This window comes from Prunus avium, chromosome 4 (assembly GCF_965620075.1).
Source record: "Prunus avium chromosome 4, drPruAviu1.hap1.1, whole genome shotgun sequence".
NCBI classification, from domain to species: domain Eukaryota; kingdom Viridiplantae; phylum Streptophyta; class Magnoliopsida; order Rosales; family Rosaceae; genus Prunus; species Prunus avium.
In genome coordinates, this window is record NC_142287.1 from 15,046,312 (window position 1) to 15,064,774 (window position 18,463).

The window sequence follows — 18,463 nt, forward strand, 5'->3', positions numbered from 1 at the left end:
GTAACACCAAGTGAAAGTAAAACTAGCCCAAAACAGATTTCCAAAGCCAGCATCAATTGTTAGATCAGTTGGATAGGCTACACTTGTCCAATGGAGGTCAAATTCGGATATGTTGTAGTTAACATCCATTGGAACAAGTTTCATGAAGATCTTCACCTCATCCGGGCACCAGAGCATGCTGATCCAAGGCCAAGAAGTTGACCTACGAAAATGAACAAAAATCAGAATTTATAACCAATAATGCACTTTTAGCTCATTTTCATTGTTACCAAGGTAAAACCTATGAAAACACAAAAAGGAAGTAAAAAGCTATAAAATGTCAAGAACTAACTCAAATAAATGGGTGAATAACATGATAAATCATGTGTAAAAATGAACCGAACATATGGTTATGGACGTATTTATCCAATTTCATGTTGCAGATGAGCCCTTCAATAATGTTGCGCAGAGTGATACAAGATTCAGTATCATGGTTGTTGAACTGGTGGAAACGGCAGAAGACGTCGGTGTTCTACACGGGCTTGGCCGTGGGTCTGCGGAGAGGGGGTTTAGGGATGATTGGGGCTTCGTTGACCTGGACATCCTCGTAAGTGGTGTTGAGTGTGGTGAACACTTCAAATCTGGGCTTGGGCTCGAAGGGGAGCGGGGCACGATCCTTTAGTCTTGAAGGGGTGTGGCCACCAGATTGATGATGACCCAAATGTCTGCTGTGTTTCCCACTACTGAAGGAATGTTGATAGCCCTCCTTCCTCTTAGTGTGCTGGGTGCTCTGGTTGTCCGGGGCTGGAGCATAGGGGTGAGGGTTGGCGGGATTGGGTGTCGAAATAGGTGGGGTATTGCCGAAGGTGTTCTGCGACTGGTTGGCGGGACTGCGCTTGGAGTTAAAATATTCTACCTTGGCATGGATGGTTACCTGCTTCATTAGTTTGGCATAAGTGTTCCACGAGTTGCTGTGGACCAAATAGCGGAAGTTGGATTCGCGAAGAACACTCTTGAAGGCTCCGAAGGCAGCCCGATCATCCGTCTCTGGAAAGCGGGAATACTCGTGGCTGAAGCGGACGGTATACTCCCACAAAGGTTCATCCTCGCTCTGCCGAAGCATGTATAGATCATCCGCAGAGTACAATCGATCGGTCTGGATCATGAAATAATCTAAGAAGGGCTGCTTCAGGCTGTCGAAGGAGTTGATGGTATGTAGGTTCAACCGATAGAACCAGTTCAGAGCAGCGCCCTCAAGGGTGGACGAAAAAAGGAGGCACATGCCTTCGTCACTGAGGCCCTTACATCCTAGGGCAGACTGGAAGGAATGGACATGGGTTAAGGGGTCCTCCCTACCTGTGTAGAAGGCAATGCGAAGCGATTGGATGTCCTTTTCCTAGCGATAGTTAAGGATGCGCTCCATAAAGGGGCCAGGTCGAGGCTTCGCCCAGAGGGTTTGATGGCTACGGTGCTACTCGTTCTCCAGCCGTCAGACTTTTTCGAAAAGGAGTCGCATGACAGGGTCGGCATGAGGGAGAGAGTTGGGGGCCGAAGACTTGTAGGGTTGGGTAGGTGGAGTTGGATAGTCTTCCCATTCTTTGAAATCTTCGGAATAGTGGGTCTCCTAGTCTTCAGGGTTATAAGGTTCCCAATCATCTGAGTCTCCAACTTCTTCCATGGTAATTGCACGTGTGGGCTTCGGTAGGGGCCCAAGTTGAGTTACCTTTGGGTTATGGAGGTCTACAGGGATTTGGATCGGCTCTGGTCGAAGCTCCGAGATACGGTGCCTATAGTCCCTGTAAACCTTAGCTGGGGCGTCGGGTCGATCTTTTGGCGGGGGAATGTAGAGAATTCTCGACTTGGTTGTCCGTGGATGAAGATGGCCCTTGCCTTTGTCAGGCCTAGTTTGTATGGGAGCGCTATGATGGGAGATGACTGGTTGGTTCAGTTGGGTGTGCTCAACATCCTGGATGAGGTCCTGCTGAGTGAGGTGGTGGTGAGTGCCCTCCAAATTGCGCTTCAGGGCTCGGCAGTCGTGCTCCAGTTCCACATTTTTGGTGCGAAGGCGTTCGTAGTTCTTTGACATCTTGGCAACACTGGCGCGGAGGCGCTCCACCTCCGCCTGGAGATCCCCCTCTGCCGAATGTTTCTTTCGGGAGGAATCCCCACGAGGGGTGTGACGCTGGGTATCAGGGCTGGCCTCACTCTGCATAGTAGAGTGTGGGGTGACGAAGAGGCGACGGGGCTTGATAAGGGAAGAAGCCAGCAGAGCTAGTTGAGGGGGTTGGGATTCAGAGGTTGATTCCCACAGACGGCGCCAAACTGTTGATGCTCTTTTTGGGAGGGTCAACTTAGGAAAGGGAATACAGGATCTTCAGCAGGGAAGAATGTGAGGACCTTTGGTAACTGAGAAACCTGCAGAAGACAATAGGAAGAAGCAGTCGTTAAGCTTCGGACACTGGTGTGGTGCCTGCCGAAGGCTCTCCGATGCTTAAGTCAGCTATTTGTGTTAATTTTGGCAGAGTAACAGTAAAGGTGAGAAAAATAGTTATTCTTTTTACTTGGGCACTATTCCCTATTTATTTATAGGGAAAGTGAAAACAGAAGTTTTGCACAAAGTTTCGATGTGGGACTTCGTGCAAACTGTCGTGGAGGTGGCACGTGTCATGGCTCTAGGATTTGTAGTTAAGAGCTTCGGCATGCGTTGTACTGCTTCGGAAGGGGGGCCTTCCTTCGGTAGGTTAAGAAAGGGATGATATCGCTCATCTCCTAAGGGTTTGCCTATGTGCTTTGGTGCTGAATATGCTCGGTTGATTACGGCATAAACAAGGGTGTATCCGGGGTATTTTTGGTAGTTAAATAGGGTGTACTTAGTAAATTTTACATTTTGATTTATATATTAGGGTGTATCTAGATCTTAAGGTGTACTTAATTAATTTTAAAGTTCGTTTAGCGACACTCTAAATTAAAGCCCCATTTTATGAAATGAACCCACTGAAACTAAGAGATAGGTCATAAATATGACCCAGATGATGATGATTCTTCTTAGATCTTTTTCAGCACAAAAGTTTTAATGCTATGACGAGAAGACCGTGGGTGGTATTTCTACTTTTCTCTTCTTTATGGTATGAATAGACAAAGTCATTGAATACGACACGTATATTATTTGTTTCATCGAATTCCATACAGGCTTTATATGCGTGTTGAGTTGTTGATAGGGTGAAAGTGTAAAGAAAAATACAAAACGGTCTTGACTCTAAATATAATTGACACTTGCAAAGTGGTTGCGCTAGAAAAATATATCAGATTATTGTACGGCACCTATCAGAGATTGGATTAATGCCAGAAGATATAATTAATTTGAAGGAAATTGTTTGTCGTGGTGCCAAGTGTGGGAAGGTGACTTCTTTGCTGGATTTGAATGCTTCCAAATTCCAATTACCAGATAAGACAGAGGAGACTGAAATGCATTCACACTGGTATTACCTTTTGAAATCCTACTCAACACGAGAAGTGGAAACCCTAGTATGAAAATACCATGAGATCCACCAAAAAAAATGGTTCAATAAAGAATTTGAAAACTTATTTTGGTTTTATTAATTATAATGGCACAAATTGCTTTAATTTTCCTGATTGCAATCCTAGTTTGGGATAGAAGTAACACATTTTCCTAAGATTAATTTTTAGGTATAATATTTTTTAAATATATTGGCTATTGGTCTAGGTTTGGTAAAAGAGTTTGGCTATTATATTTTTGTTTTCTTTAGTTATGTAGTGATCTATACTATTGTTTAAGAGAAAACTCTTTATATCCATCACTTTTGACAAAAACTATGTAACAAAAAGATTTAAAAGACGTAGAAATAAAATAATTTTTTTATAAAAAAAAACCGGTCAGTTTAGGACCATGGCGGCCTGCCCCGAGAAAAACAAAGCCTGTAAAACCCTAGCCCAACCCAAACCCAAAATTTCATTACAACCTGGCTCTGCACTACCCAATGACGAATGTTGTGACGCTCCCTTAAAAAAAAGGGAGTTTCACTAAAATACCCAAAATGGGGGCTGAAATTATAAAAATACCCAACACCCAAAACACTTTATAAACATACCCAAAACTCATCATTACACACACTCAAAACCCATTTATAAACATACCAAAAACCCATCATTACACACATACCCAAAACCCATTTTGGGTATGTTTCTATGTTTAAATAGTGCTTGGGTATTTTTATAAATACATGTCTAAGATTGGGTATTTTTATAAATATCTATAAAAAAAAATGCTTATTTGTGAAGTGTACAAAAACGAAAATATTTTCAAAAATATGTACCTACGTGTTTAATGCACGAATTTTCTAACAAGGTCCGCATGTTATGTTTTTTTAATTGTTTATATTAGGGTTTTTTTTAGTGCTGCTAAACGAACCTTAAAATTAATTGAGTACACCCTAATATTTTAATCAAAATATAAAATTAACTAAATTCACCTTATTTAACTACCAAAAATAGTCATGGTACACCCTAATACACTCTATCACACAACACCAAACCCAAATGATGATGATAGATAGATAGATAAGTTAAATTAAGAGTGCTGCTAAAACGAACCCTAAAATTAGCTTAATACACCCTATTATCAAACTATTTATTGAATTACTAATTTATCCTAATATAAAATGACCCAAAAGGATATTTTGAATTGTGAAACAAATGTAATTTTAATAAGTACCCCCTATCACCATATTCAACCCTAATCAAACATAAACGAAAAACCCTACTCCAAAAACTATGTTATTTCCTTTTATTTGACAATAAAAAAATTAAAAAACCTCCAAATACCAAGCGAGTTCATACCTGCCTACTTGGAATTGAAACTGGAATTTGAAATTCTAAAATATTGAAGAAACCCAATTCAATTTGGATGGAATCTGGTATATGCGTGTTGAGTTGTTGATAGGGTGAAAGTGTAAAGAAAAATACAAAACGGTCTTTCACTCTAAATATAATTGACACTTGCAAAGTGCTTGCTTTAGAAAAATATATAAGATTATTGTACGGCACCTATCAGAGATTGGATTAATGCCAGAAGATATAATTAATTTGAAGGAAATTGTTTGTCGTGGTGCCAACAAGTGTGGGAAGGTGACTTCTTTGCTGGATTTGAATGCTTCCAAATTCCAATTACGCGAGAGAAGACTGAGGAGGCTGGGATGCATTCACACTGGTATCACCTTTTGAAATCCTACTTTTTTTTTTCTTTTTTTTTTGGTCGAACCTTTTGAAATCCTACTCAACACGAGAAGTGGAAACCCTAGTCTAAAAATACCATGAGATACACCAAAAAAGTTACAGCTCTGTGATCAATCTAAACATAAATTATGGTTGAATATGGTGAGAATTAAAATTACATTTGTTTCACAATTCAATATATCTTTTTTGGTCATTTTATATTAATAGTAAATTAATAATTCAATAAATATTTTGATAGTATGGTGTACTTAGTTAATTTTAGGGTTCGTTTAGCAACACTGTTTACACCGATACTACTCATACATACTCATGGTTTAATATTTCCCACAATTAAGTCACAATCATCTGCATTAGGATCCACTATTCATATTTCATTGATACGTAAACTAGGCTTATTGTAAGGATCTCTCCTTTTATGCCTTAATGTATACATTTGATTTCATAAAATGTAAGCCGAGTACAAAAAAAAAAAAAAAAAAGCTTTTCTAGCTCTTTGAAAAAGTGATTGTACAGTATTACAATAGTACAGTTACGTGGTATATTTTATATATGTGTTATAATATAAGTGTATATTTATTAATACTATTTCCTAAAAGAGGAAAATAAACATTATAGTCCACCCATATTATAATACGTGTACAAAATATACCACGTGACCATATTACAATAGTATTCTATAATTTCTTTTTTGTAACGGGTTATGTGTAAGCTTAAAATATAAATAATATGTCAATTTTCTTTAGAAGGATTGTCATAGCACTTCTAACTATTCTAACACACGAAAAATGTATAAAAGAGCGAACACATTGTCTTAACCAATTGACCTAACCCACAATTACGTCATTTAATTCATTTAATTTTTGTTCACCACCGAGTATTGCGGTAATATCGTTCTTTTTGTTTTTTAGTCTGATTTTACACATACAAAATTTGTTTTTTTTTTTCCACAACTACACATACAATATTTGAGTATCCGACTTTTCAAATAGTCTTTTATGCAAGATTCAGTCTGTCAGTACCCGACTTTTCAAACCTCCCCAAGTGCTGTGTCCGAAAAACAAAAAGAAGAAACACCTTTCTATAGCAGGCGTTGAAAAAAACCTCCCAACTCTTTCTTCTTCGCTCGCTCCAATTCCAACAGACTCGGAGGAGGAGGGTGTTTTCAGTTAGAAAGTTCCCAGTTTGTACAGGTTAATCTCTTTTCTTCTGCATTCATTTCTCTTTTAAGTTGTTTCTTCAGTTATAAACTTTCTTCAGTTACCTTCCTTTATGTGCTTCTATCTCTCTGTTTTAAGTGTGTCCATTTTATTATTTTTACTTTAGATCTGTGTGTCAAATTAATAATCCTCTGAATTCTGGCTCAAGTATGACTTTTTCCTTTTATTTTTGGTTGAACTAATGGGATTGTGTAGTTCTGAATTGTTTAATTTAGCTTGTTGATTTTTTTTTTTTTTTTTGGTGTAGTTTTGGAATTAATTCATTTTATTGCTTTTTGGCAATGTGGCTCTGGCTCTTCTAACATCAAACCATACCTTGACTTATTAGTTTCTCTCTTGTAATGGTAATGCAGAATAGTCCATTGCTCTTTTCTGGGTTCTGATTGAGTCAGTAGAAGTTTGGGAAAGGATAGCATTTAAAGGGGTTAGAGTAAGTATGGCTTTGCTACACTTGTAATTGAGCTGTGCAGTGGTGGAGGATTTTGCTTTGGCCAAATTGGTTGGTATTCAAAAGATTTTTGTAGGTAGCAGAAATGACTTCTGTTGAATTTTGAGGATTTACAATCCGTATTCCTAATTGAGTGACACATAAAGATGATTGGGAGAAAAAGCATGGGGCGTGCATCACCAATACTTTTGGTGCTTTTGGCACTTGGGTTTTTCTTTGCTTCTTATAATTTGTTAACCTTGGTAATACACAACAAGACTTCGTACTCGGGGCTTTGGGGGGCGGATCAGTTGATAGAGCCCGTGATTCAGAGGCGTGAGAACGCGAAGAATTCGAAATATCATGTTGCTCTTACAGCCACTGATGCTCCCTATAGCCAATGGCAGTGTCGGATTATGTATTACTGGTACAAGAAGGTAAAAGATATGCCTGGATCAGATATGGGAAAGTTCACACGAGTTTTGCATTCTGGAAATGCAGACAATTTGATGGAGGAGATTCCAACAGTTGTGGTTGATCCTCTTCCAGAGGGTTTGGATCGGGTGAGAGTTTTTTTAACACTGTTGTTTCAGTTATCTCTACTTGCTTTTAGATTTATGTAGGTTGGAATTTGCTTCTTCACTTATGCTGTTTCTGTATTTTTTCAATTGATCTCATGAGCTAGTTGTCTCTTCTTCAATTCTCTTTCTATGACAATGATTGATGTAATTTTTAAGGGATTATTGTTATAGGACTGTTTCATCAAAAGTGTATTTAAGAAATGAATCTGCAGATATCAAATTAAAAAAGGTTTAACTAATGTTCATCATGGAGAGAAAGAATGCAATTAATATCTCATAAAACATGAATTCCCTCTATCACCCCATTTGAAAAGAAAATCACACTTATGGGAGGAAGTGACTCAAATCAATTTGATTGAGGCTTTTCAATTACATAAATGGTAAGTAAATTGTCATTTGAATAAAAGGACAGATATATACTAGACAGATTCATCCTTACAGAAGGTGTCATAAATACGACGAGAAAAAGGAGGAAGGAACTGATGAAAGTTGTAACATCTGGTTGGATTGACATTGTTTTGTAAAAGTGTACTTATGTTGCTGTGCCAACACTTGTACTTAACTTGTTTCCCCCATTTAACTAAAGTGTACTCATAGATTTATGGGTTGCTAATAACATAGAATTTTCTTTCCTATTGCTTATCATCAAACAGTTTTACTACTCAGTATCAGAGGAACAGATTTATATGCAAAGGAAAAGATCAAATGTCAACTATTTTTAACATAATAAACAAATTTACTTTGGCAGAAGTTGATGTTGAAGCAATCATATGCTAGAAATGCCCCTACATATTGTCAGTCGTAGAAGAGACATATATGTAATATGAAGCTTGTCTACATACCATTTTATGACATAGGGCTCCTAATTATTAGAATGGAGAATGAAATTAATCTGCTTGTCATCCATAATTGTTTGACGTATAATGGACAAAAGTTATAACAATAACTGATTTTTATTTTATTTTATATTTTTTTGTATAGTTTAATTCAAATACTCTTTGTTATTCATATTGTAGTCATTTTTATATACTAAAGAATTCTGAGGTTTATAACATTATGATGTAGGACAGCAAGAACAGATGGGAAAAATAAAGAACTCATTTTTTCTTTTCTGTATAGTTTAGTTCAAATACTCCTTGTTATTCATATTGTAGTCATTTTTATGTACTAAAGAATTCTGAGGTTTATAAATTATAACATTATGATGTAGGGCAGCAAGAACAGATAGCGAAAATAAAGAACTCACTCTGGCCTTTGGCATCGCACCAAAGGTGTCCAGTAGAGAAATTAGAAAAATTCCGTCATCGCACTGGCCTTCGACGTCACGACGAAGGTGCCTTGGGATCTCTCCAAGTCAACCTGTGCTTCACACATCAGCAGGAAATCACAGAACTTTGTGAAGCACAGGTTGACTTGGACTTGGAGTGATTCGAAGGCACCTTCGTGGTGTGATGCCAAAGGCTGGTGCGATGCCGGCATTTTTTTTATTGTTCTACTGGACACCTTTGGTGCGATGCCAAAGGCCGGAGTGAGTTCCTTATTCTTCCTATCTGTTGTTGCTGGCTTACATCACATTAATTAGCTTAACCGGATTCTAATTGAAATGAAAGTTTCTCATGCAAAAAGATGAATTGGTATCCTAAATCTAAATTGCATAGGAGATGTATGTTACTGGAGATTACTTGAACATCATACCCCAGCATATAGTTCATTTTTGCAATGGGCTTCCCTTTTTGCTAATATAAATTTTTCTGACTTAAATTTAATGTGTATCCAGGGCTATATTGTCCTAAATAGACCATGGGCTTTTGTGCAATGGCTAGAGAAAGCAACAATCGAGGAAGAGTAAGCTTTTGTTGTTCCTTTTTAACTTCGTGCAAAACTTTCCTCTCTTCATTGATGAAATCAGAAAGCTGGTCTCTATCATGATCAATGCAGATACATTCTAATGGCTGAACCTGACCACATATTTGTAAATCCCTTGCCAAACTTGGCACATGGAAACAGTCCAGCAGGGTATCCATTTTTCTACATTAAACCAGCTGAAAATGAGAAAATAATTAGGAAATTTTATCCTGAGGAAAAAGGTCCTGTGACTGATATTGATCCAATTGGCAATTCTCCTGTAATCATAAAGAAGGTAAAATAATTTATTGCTAATGTAACTTTGTATTAATGTGATTATGAATGGTGGAACATTTGTTTTCATAGTGTGATTGTGAATGCACGAGGGTGTGTACGTAGGTGTGCTTTATTCATATCTTCATTGTAGCTATATTTGTCTTGTCATCAGGCTGACCATTTTACTTTTTGCTACAAACCATAATTTGAAATGAGAAAATAATTAGGAAAATTGATCCTGAGAAAACAGTCCTGTGACTGATATTAATCAGATTGGAAATTCTTCTTTGAATCATAAAGAAGGTAAAATATTGTATTGCTAATGTAGTTTATGAATTGATGTGATTATAAATGATGAAACACAGATTCTTAATTATACATTACTATGTGTGCTGCATCTCCATACTTATATATGTATGCTTTAGTGCCTATATATGCATCAGTACTCGTGCGTCATGTCCATACATGTATATATATGCACTGGCGGACCCAGAAATTTTTTAGCGGAGGTGCAATATTGACTAAGTATGAAAAATGGTTTTTCGGAATAATCATTTTCTCAAGATAATTTTTGGCGGTTTTTGTTCCTTACACATCAAATAAGAAAACTTGATTTTATGGGATTTTAGTATGAAGTATATATTGACTTAATGAGCCATCATTTTTAGCATAAATCGTATTTTGCACTAAAACCGAATTTTCATATTTTGATTTGGTGGGAATTTGATTTTCTAGTATTTTTATTTGAATCCAAATGGGGGGTACTTCCTTATTTACATTGTAAACTTAAGTAAATGGAGTAATATAAAAATAAATAAAAGTAAAATGAAAATAAGGTAATCTGTACACCAGTTGAGCAAATGGGCAATTTCAAGCACCTACAATGGTTTTTCTGGTGAGGGGAGGTGCAACTGCACCTCCTTGCGCCTTAGTAGGTCCGCCTCTGTATATATGTATGTATATATGTATGATTTATATGCATGCTTTATACATATCATCCTCGCATCATAAATAGTTGTGTTGTCCATGAGGCTGACGGTTATACTTTCACTACAAAATCATACTTTTAAAATGTGTACTGACTAAGTTATCTACGACAGTCCTTGCTGGAGGAAATTGCTCCCACATGGGTGAATGTTTCTTTGAGAATGAAAGATGACCCAGAGACTGATAAGGCCTTTGGATGGGTGCTTGAGATGTGAGTAATGAGCTTCAATTGCTAGTTAATCTCCGTCCAATAGGTTGATTATTTTATATTTGATGTTGGTGTCATTTCTCTGCTGAAATAAGGTATGCATATGCTGTAGCATCTGCATTGCATGGAGTGCGGCATATTCTTCGTAAAGACTTCATGCTGCAGGTTTGAATTTGAGTTTTATTTATTTTATTCATGTCATTATTATTTTTGTGGTTTTCCACTTTTGCCTCAAGTCATAAAAATATCTAATATGCTTTAGTTTAAGCGTGCAGCCTCCGTGGGATTTGGATGTTGGAAAGACGTTCATCATCCATTTTACTTACGGATGCGACTATAATTTAAAGGTCTCTCTCTCTGCTTTTTTTTTAATTTAAAATTTCTTATGAAAGGCAGTTTGACTGCACTTGTTTCATGATCTCTCTTTCTGCATGAATTCGTTTAATTAATATAGTGATCTCTCATCTGCATGAATTCTTTTAATTACTCTGAATGGCTTTTCTTTTCTAACATTTAGGGAGAACTGACTTATGGCAAGATTGGAGAATGGCGTTTTGACAAGAGATCATATCTTAGTGGTCCTCCACCAAGAAACCTCTCCTTGCCCCCTCCAGGAGTTCCTGAAAGTGTGGTAAGTCTATCACTAATATGTTTTGAGGCATGTTGGTTCTGTTTCATTGAGCCCGTGTGCTGAATGCTGTCATCAGTTGGCAAGAAAGAAAACATGTTTTTAACAAATATTTTTCAGCTAAATGGCTGCATTAATTAGCTCATCTGTGTCTAAGGCTGCTTTAATTTTTTTCCCTACCCATAAGCATGGTTGTGAACAATGATATGAGAACAAGAAGGTTGAATCAGCTTTGCTTTCGTCTTATTTGTCGTGATTATAAATTGGTCTCAGTAATTGAGGCCAATGGAATTTTAAAAAATAAACAGAGATAGCCATAATGCCATGAGATAGTGTCTGTACGAGTCATTCATCATCCAATCATCCAATACTTAGTTTGTCTAGGATGTGAAGGCAAATTATGTAAAACAGACACTCTCTCTCCAGTTAATTGATGTTACACTGATCCTCTCTCTCCAATTGATAGATGTTGCACTGATCTTGTTTGCAGATAAGGCTCGTGAAAATGGTTAATGAGGCTACAGCAAACATTCCTGAGTGGGACACATTAACTAGTGGCTGAGATGAAAAGTAAGATATAAGCCCATCAATTCTTTTCTTGCTTACTGATATTTTAAAGCCAGTCAGGGAGTGGGAGTTCTGTCGATACGGAATTTAACGTAGCAAAAGAATGTTATAGGTAGATGAGGAATGTTTTGATGAGTCAAAAAGGATCTTTTGTTGTTGGTGCTCTTTTACATACAGCCATGAAGGCTACTAAATTCTTTTGTATACATTCACATGTTGGAATTACTTACACTTAATTGAAAGTTTTCAACAATAAGATTTTGGAGCACTTGCTAATCAGAAATTAGTAATAAAGAAGGGCAGTTCACTTTTCTGAGATGTTCGTAATTGTGAGTATCAGTTTAAGGTGTTTGTTATGAAGGCTTTATGCCCCTTTATTAGTCTATAAAGTGCTAGTTTCCCTACAACAGAAAGCTTAAGATAGTATCAGCTACTGTTACCTTAACGAAATGCTTAAAGTCCTAATAGCACTTCAGGAGTTTTGTATTCAAATTGATTACTCCAAATTCTCATAATCTATGTGATCAGACTGCTGTTCCTAACTTGAGTGGCTAAGAAGGGGATTAAACTGTACTTAAGACTGAAATTTTATTTATTTTTTCCTGCCCTGATACGAAAACACAGTTTAAGAACTTGTCTTTTAGCCTTTGTCTAATCAAATACGCATGTAAAAACTTTTCCAAGTTGAGATGGGAAAAATAAATTGATACACAAGCCCACAAACTGAAGAATATAAACATCGTGAAATGCTAAACTTTCATTAGATAATTTAATTTCTTTCCTTGGATTTGTATAGATATAGAAAAAGATGACTGCTCTTTTACATATGCACCTGAGGATCCACTGCCAGTTTTCATTTCATCTATTTATGGTGTCTGGTTAACTATGGGTGATGGTCTTGTAGTAAGGGAGGGCCTCATCTGGACAATCTGTTCCTCACTAACTCCCATTCTCTTAGCATAAAGCCCTGCCTCAAAGAATCGTTTAACTGCGTCATCTGCGTATTCCTTCCCATCCTTGACGGTCATCTCCTTCCCTGTCTTTTTGGGGTAGCTTGTAAATATGTTATCTCCTTTTAGAACTGCTGCGAGTTGTGTCATCTCCTGCTGAAATTCAGTAAGCTTAGCATCTTCTTTAGGCTCACTTTTTCTGATCTTGACTGGCGTTGGTAGTTGCTCTGCTCAAAATTGCAAGCAATTGAGGCAAACATAAGACACACTATGCATTTGCCATCCTAGATGGATGCATTAATATTACATATAATATTTTCCAGTTTATTAGAGAGTGGAATGTGACTAACCTGGGCAATCAGTTCTGGGTTCTGTCCGTGTTTGAACAATGCCTTCAAAGGTACCAGCCCATTCATCCCTCCTTGTTAAGGGTGCAGATAGGTTGAAGATCTTCCTAACTGTTGCTGGAATGGATGAGTGTTCAAATTCCGAAGTTGGAAATGGTGATCCATTAGGTCCATGAAGGACTGCATAATCCATTCATTGTCATCGTCAATGGAGAAAATATGCTATTAATGTTTTTAGAAATTTCTGTACAGTTAGCCATGCAGGTTTTAACTTATCCTATTCTTGCTAGAAATCAAAGCTAATGAGCATTTGTTGCTAAGAAAATATTGACCGAATTCGGACGACAATGTAAACAGAGCGAAGTTTAGCTATTCTTATCTCTGCACTAACCGGCAAAATAAGGCAATCTATTAGGTTCCTGCAAAAATGCTTCTAAGACTTCGAGGTATTAAACAGTTTAAGAGATTTTATCAGTTGGTTCATTTTGAAGGTATACTTTTTCCTACAACTTGGCATACTTTACTTTCCTCAAGAGTTTTCTGTCAGTTAGTAAGACTTTATCTGCTAGCTTTTGTGTGGTGTGCTTGCCTATAACTTATCCCCAATTAACAATTTCAACAAACTCCTATCACTTTATGCAGATTTTTAGTGAAAAACAAAAATAGAAAATCTCAAACATTGATCACACCCAACATTTTAATTTCATCGTATGGAGAAAAACTTACGGAATACCATTGTGGCATTATCCCGAGCCAATCACATATTTTCATGTATTTTAACTTTCCAACATGACAAACGTGTGATAGGTTTGGAATACCGCCACGACAGAGCATTCCCAATACATGTAAGTTCTTCTCCATCACATGGCGAAGTCATCAACCAAACTACTTGTTGGTTGAGATAAGAAACGAAGACAGCCAATCTCTTTATTGTTTTGTTGGTAAGCTTGACAAGCATTGACGAAAGAATCCATAGAAGTAGGTCCTCTTTTTCCAAAAGCAGTGTGAAATGGGAAGCAAATTCTTTGTGGCTTGCGTATAGGTGAAGCAAGCCAGCCATCGATGTTATCAAGAGAAGATATTCTTCGACATATGATTATGGGACAGCAATGCCGACAAATTCAGGTTGTGGCATATTATGTAGTGTGAAATCAGCAGCTTATGTCGTTCTATTTAACCAAGTTCATCGACCCAACATAATCCTAAATAGTTTGAGCACAAATAATGCATTATATATGAAATTGTATAACACGACAAAAATCTAACATCGTAAGAGACAACTTAAGATTTCAACATGACCACGTAACTCTGTAACAAGTGTGTAATTACCAAATTACCCTCTTAAGATTAAAATGACATTATTGACTTTTCATACCATCTATAGTTTACAAGGTGGGATAAGAGGGTTATCCAAGTGCATATTGTGCTAATACAAATTCTAAATGCTTAATCCTAAACCTTAAACCCTAAGCTTCATATTAGCATTAGAAAATTTAAGCAGATTCAATCATATAATTGTAATTAGCTGAAAGTTTGAAATCAAGGAGCTAGCATTAGTACTCACCAGTACCCTTCTCAATCCAGGGTGAGACCATGATGGTCGGAACCCTAACTCCCAACCGGTCAAATCGAAACAAGAAAGGCTCCGGCCCCACGATCCCATCGGGGCTAGGGACTCCATGTACCGGCGTAGCTACATGATCGTAGAACCCTCCATGTTCATCATAAGTGATGATCAACAAGGTGTCGTTCCACTGAGGGCTCGACCTCAGTGTCTCGTACACCTCCTTGACAAACATCTGCCCTTGGAACACGTCGTGCGAGGGATGATCATCATTTGCCGGGGCAATCTTGACGTCGAAGTACCTCTGTTCTACGACAGTGTAGCCTGGCAGCTTCCCTTGCTTTGCATGGCTCTTGAAGGTGTCATACATGTGGAACTTGCTTATGTACTTGAGCTTCCTCAAGTTCCTATAGAAGAGTGTGGCCGGAATGTTTTGGTAGTATATTCCGAAGGATATTCCGGCGTCGTAAACGCTTTCGAAGATGGTTCTTTGCGGGTAGCCCTTGACTAGAAGGGCTGGGATGTTGCTTGTTGCCCCAGCTGATGTCCCTGAATGCACGTAGAGGCGATTCGGCTGTGTTGAGGATGGGACCGAGGCAAACCACCTAAAGCATACACAAAATTCTTATGTTTTTTGTTTGGGACAGTAAAAAAAAAAAAGTAGGGGTAAAAAAGTAAAACAGTAAAAAAAAAGTAAAAAACTGTGTCAGAAGTCGTAATCTAACAACTTATACAAATGTCAACCTCAATAATTGCATGGCAGGTTGGCAGCTACGGATGAAGAGGTAAGAGATTAAAATTCAGAATCAAATTCAGATTAATCTTGAAAGCTTTAAGAAAGAACATGAAAAAAATATATATATAAAAGAGGAAGCAAGAATTTCTTGATTTTTTTGTTTTTTTTTATTAAAAAAATCCTTTTAACAGCTATGAATAATTTGGGAGTACAAACAAAATGATACTTTGAAGCTAAGCATTCCTTCTCTCTCGCATTCATTTCCCAAAAGCTTTCTCTCCCTTGATTTTAATAAATTTTTAAGAAAAATTCATTCATAAACAACAAAGCTTCCGTATTTGTATTAACCCTATTCGGACAGTTTGAATTATAAATACAATCTATTATTTTTTATAAATAAATAAATAAATATAAAAGAAAACTTATGCATTGCTTAATTAATCAGTTAAGATTAAGTTTAATGAAAAAGCAAAAAGAATTAGTACCTGTCACAGACTGCAAATTCAGAAACAAGAGTTTTATAGACAGCAACCATATCCGGGTTGAAGCCATTCATAACATCTTGAGACATGGTGGTGGTGTTGTCCATGGAGAAAGCCTGCTGGGCAAAGCCATTCATGGGAGGCGGGTCAGCTGAGGTGTTATCTGAGCCGAAGATTTGCTCTCTGATGGCCTGAAATGAGTGGCCAGGATCAGGGTCCACATAGTGAGACTCATTGTTGAAGAAGAAGAGCTTGGAGTTTGGATCAGTTGTGGACAAAGGGTTGGCCTCAGAGCCATCCACACCGTTGATTTCTGGATTGATTCTCTTCATCCAACCCAGCATGTGGTCAAATGACCTGTTCTCCATCACAATTACAACAATAGTTTTGATGGGATTGGCATATATTGGACTGTGAAGGGCTATGAGCATCAAAAACAGGACTGAAATGGTGGTGCTAGTGCCCATTGGATTAACGGAATGGGATTAGATTGGATTGAAGGAGTCTGTAGATTTTTGGTGACCAATTTTACTGTTGCATGGGACAGAAAGAGATAGAAAGAGATAGAAAGATAGAGATAGAGTGAGAGAGGTTTTGGGTTATGCGGGTTTTAATTTATAGGCAAATTCTCAGTTTCCAAAGTAGAAGCCCGTGAGCACCTAGTGTGGTGGACCACAAGCTTTTTCATTTTCAAAGGGGCTTTGATAAGAACTTTATTATTTCTACTATCTAGATATACAGATTTTATTCTTTTTTCTCTCTTTTTTTCCTTGTGCCAGGGTCAGTGTGAGATTTCCAATTTAAAAATCTTGATTATGGTTATGGTTGGTATTTGCATATAAGAAAAAGAAAAAGAGTAATGTTAAAAATATTATATATATATTTTTGGTACCGTATCGTATTTGAGTACCACGTGATGCGTATTTGTTTATACCATATTTGAGTATCACATGACGCGTGTTTGTATGATTCTTTCTAGTTGTAGCATATACTACTCCAAGTTCATTTTATTCTTCTCATTTTTATTTGAAAGAAAAAATGTGTGTGTATTCTCTTGTCTTTTAGGTGCTTAGTGTGTACTCAACTTTTTGTTCATCACATTCATTTTCCTGGAAAAAAAAAATTCAAAACAAGATTCCAGTTTTATTCATTATTTTCATTTCTATAAATATTTGTACACCTTTTTAAGAAAAAGGCTTGAGGCTATGGCTATGGTGGAAGGGGATAGGGAGCAGAAATGGAGGAGGGAGGGCAAAAAGTATTATTAGTAATTTGTTTTTAGAAAATTAGTAAAAGAGAATTTGTTAGCTATGATGCAAAACACAAAAAATAAAAGTGAACAACATTTTGTTCACATAAATTTAATTTATCCTTTTCCTTTTGATAGGAAAAACATTTTGTTCACATGAATTGCTGAGAGGAGTCATAAATCCTTCTTTAAAAATCTAGGAAAACAATGACTTGTGGTCTGCTTTCATTTTTTATTTTTTATGGTGGGGCCGCGTAAATTACTACCGTTTAATATTTTTGTTCTGGTCAAACATATCCATTTAATACAATTATGGAAAAGGAAATCCTTTTATTTATTTATTATATACAAGCGATATTGAAGGAACCACTCAACTATAAGTCCCCTTGCAAGGAAAAAGAAATCATCTTTGGATACAGGTCACATTGGAGGAGGAGGAATTCAAATATACTTAGCAACTTGAGCTACTAGCCCCGAACCTCAAGAAAATCAAATATAGGCAGTTCAAAAGTGCACGGTCACAGTCACAAACAATAAGTGCATATCTGCTGACCTCTAATTTACTGTTCATTATGATCAGAATCTCTCTTAGTTAGTGACACTTTTAGTTTTAAAAAAAAAAATTTACATAAAAAAAATTGATTAATTACTCATTGATTATCATTATCATTTCAATTTTTATCAACCATACTGTGTTTATTTTCACACTTTTTTCATGGCCAAATGACTACCGATTGACTGATTGTTTGCAAAGATAATCCTTAGAAAATGACTTTTGAAATAAAATAATTTCAATCATTAGGTCATAGGTTAGGATGACCAACGGGAGGATGTTTATGTGATCAAAGGATCATAAGGGTCGTATTCGACCAAAAAAAATAGATCATAAGGGTCGTATTCGACCCAAAAAAAAAGATTATTAGGTCGTATTCGACCCAAAAAAATGATCATTACGTTGTATTCAACCAAAAGAAAAGTTAACAAAAGGATAGAATGTCTACACTTCTCCAAAAATATGGACACCCTCTTGAGATCTTACCTCGATGTCACTCTATTTCTCTATCAGAAGTCTTTGACATTAGTTTCTATTTTGAAGTAGAAATTTTGGACAAAGTGCATCTAAAATTAGGTCCACAAGAATAATATTTTTGACTAGAAAACTAACCC

At 36.8% G+C, this 18,463-nt stretch overlaps 2 protein-coding genes across 2 annotated transcripts; one reads left to right on the forward strand and one right to left on the reverse strand.

The window, feature by feature from the left end:
* The first annotated feature begins 6,225 nt into the window (after positions 1-6,225).
* Positions 6,226-12,286, forward strand: LOC110756298 (hydroxyproline O-arabinosyltransferase PLENTY-like). The gene is made up of 9 exons (XM_088252737.1): positions 6,226-6,422; positions 6,803-7,439; positions 9,235-9,302; positions 9,396-9,597; positions 10,679-10,776; positions 10,869-10,938; positions 11,049-11,120; positions 11,291-11,404; positions 11,892-12,286. Exons 2-9 carry the CDS (start codon positions 7,044-7,046, stop codon positions 11,961-11,963), a joined length of 1,092 nt encoding a protein of 363 aa, XP_088108863.1. The 5' UTR covers positions 6,226-6,422; positions 6,803-7,043; the 3' UTR covers positions 11,964-12,286.
* Positions 12,287-12,692: 406 nt separating this feature from the next.
* On the reverse strand, positions 12,693-16,669 carry LOC110756311 (non-specific phospholipase C2-like). Its single transcript, XM_021957724.2, is given in 5 exon segments — positions 12,693-12,881; positions 12,883-13,145; positions 13,269-13,445; positions 14,830-15,434; positions 16,051-16,669. Coding segments are annotated over 5 exon segments (1,539 nt in total). The 5' UTR covers positions 16,515-16,669; the 3' UTR covers positions 12,693-12,851.
* Between the last annotated feature and the right edge of the window lie 1,794 nt (positions 16,670-18,463).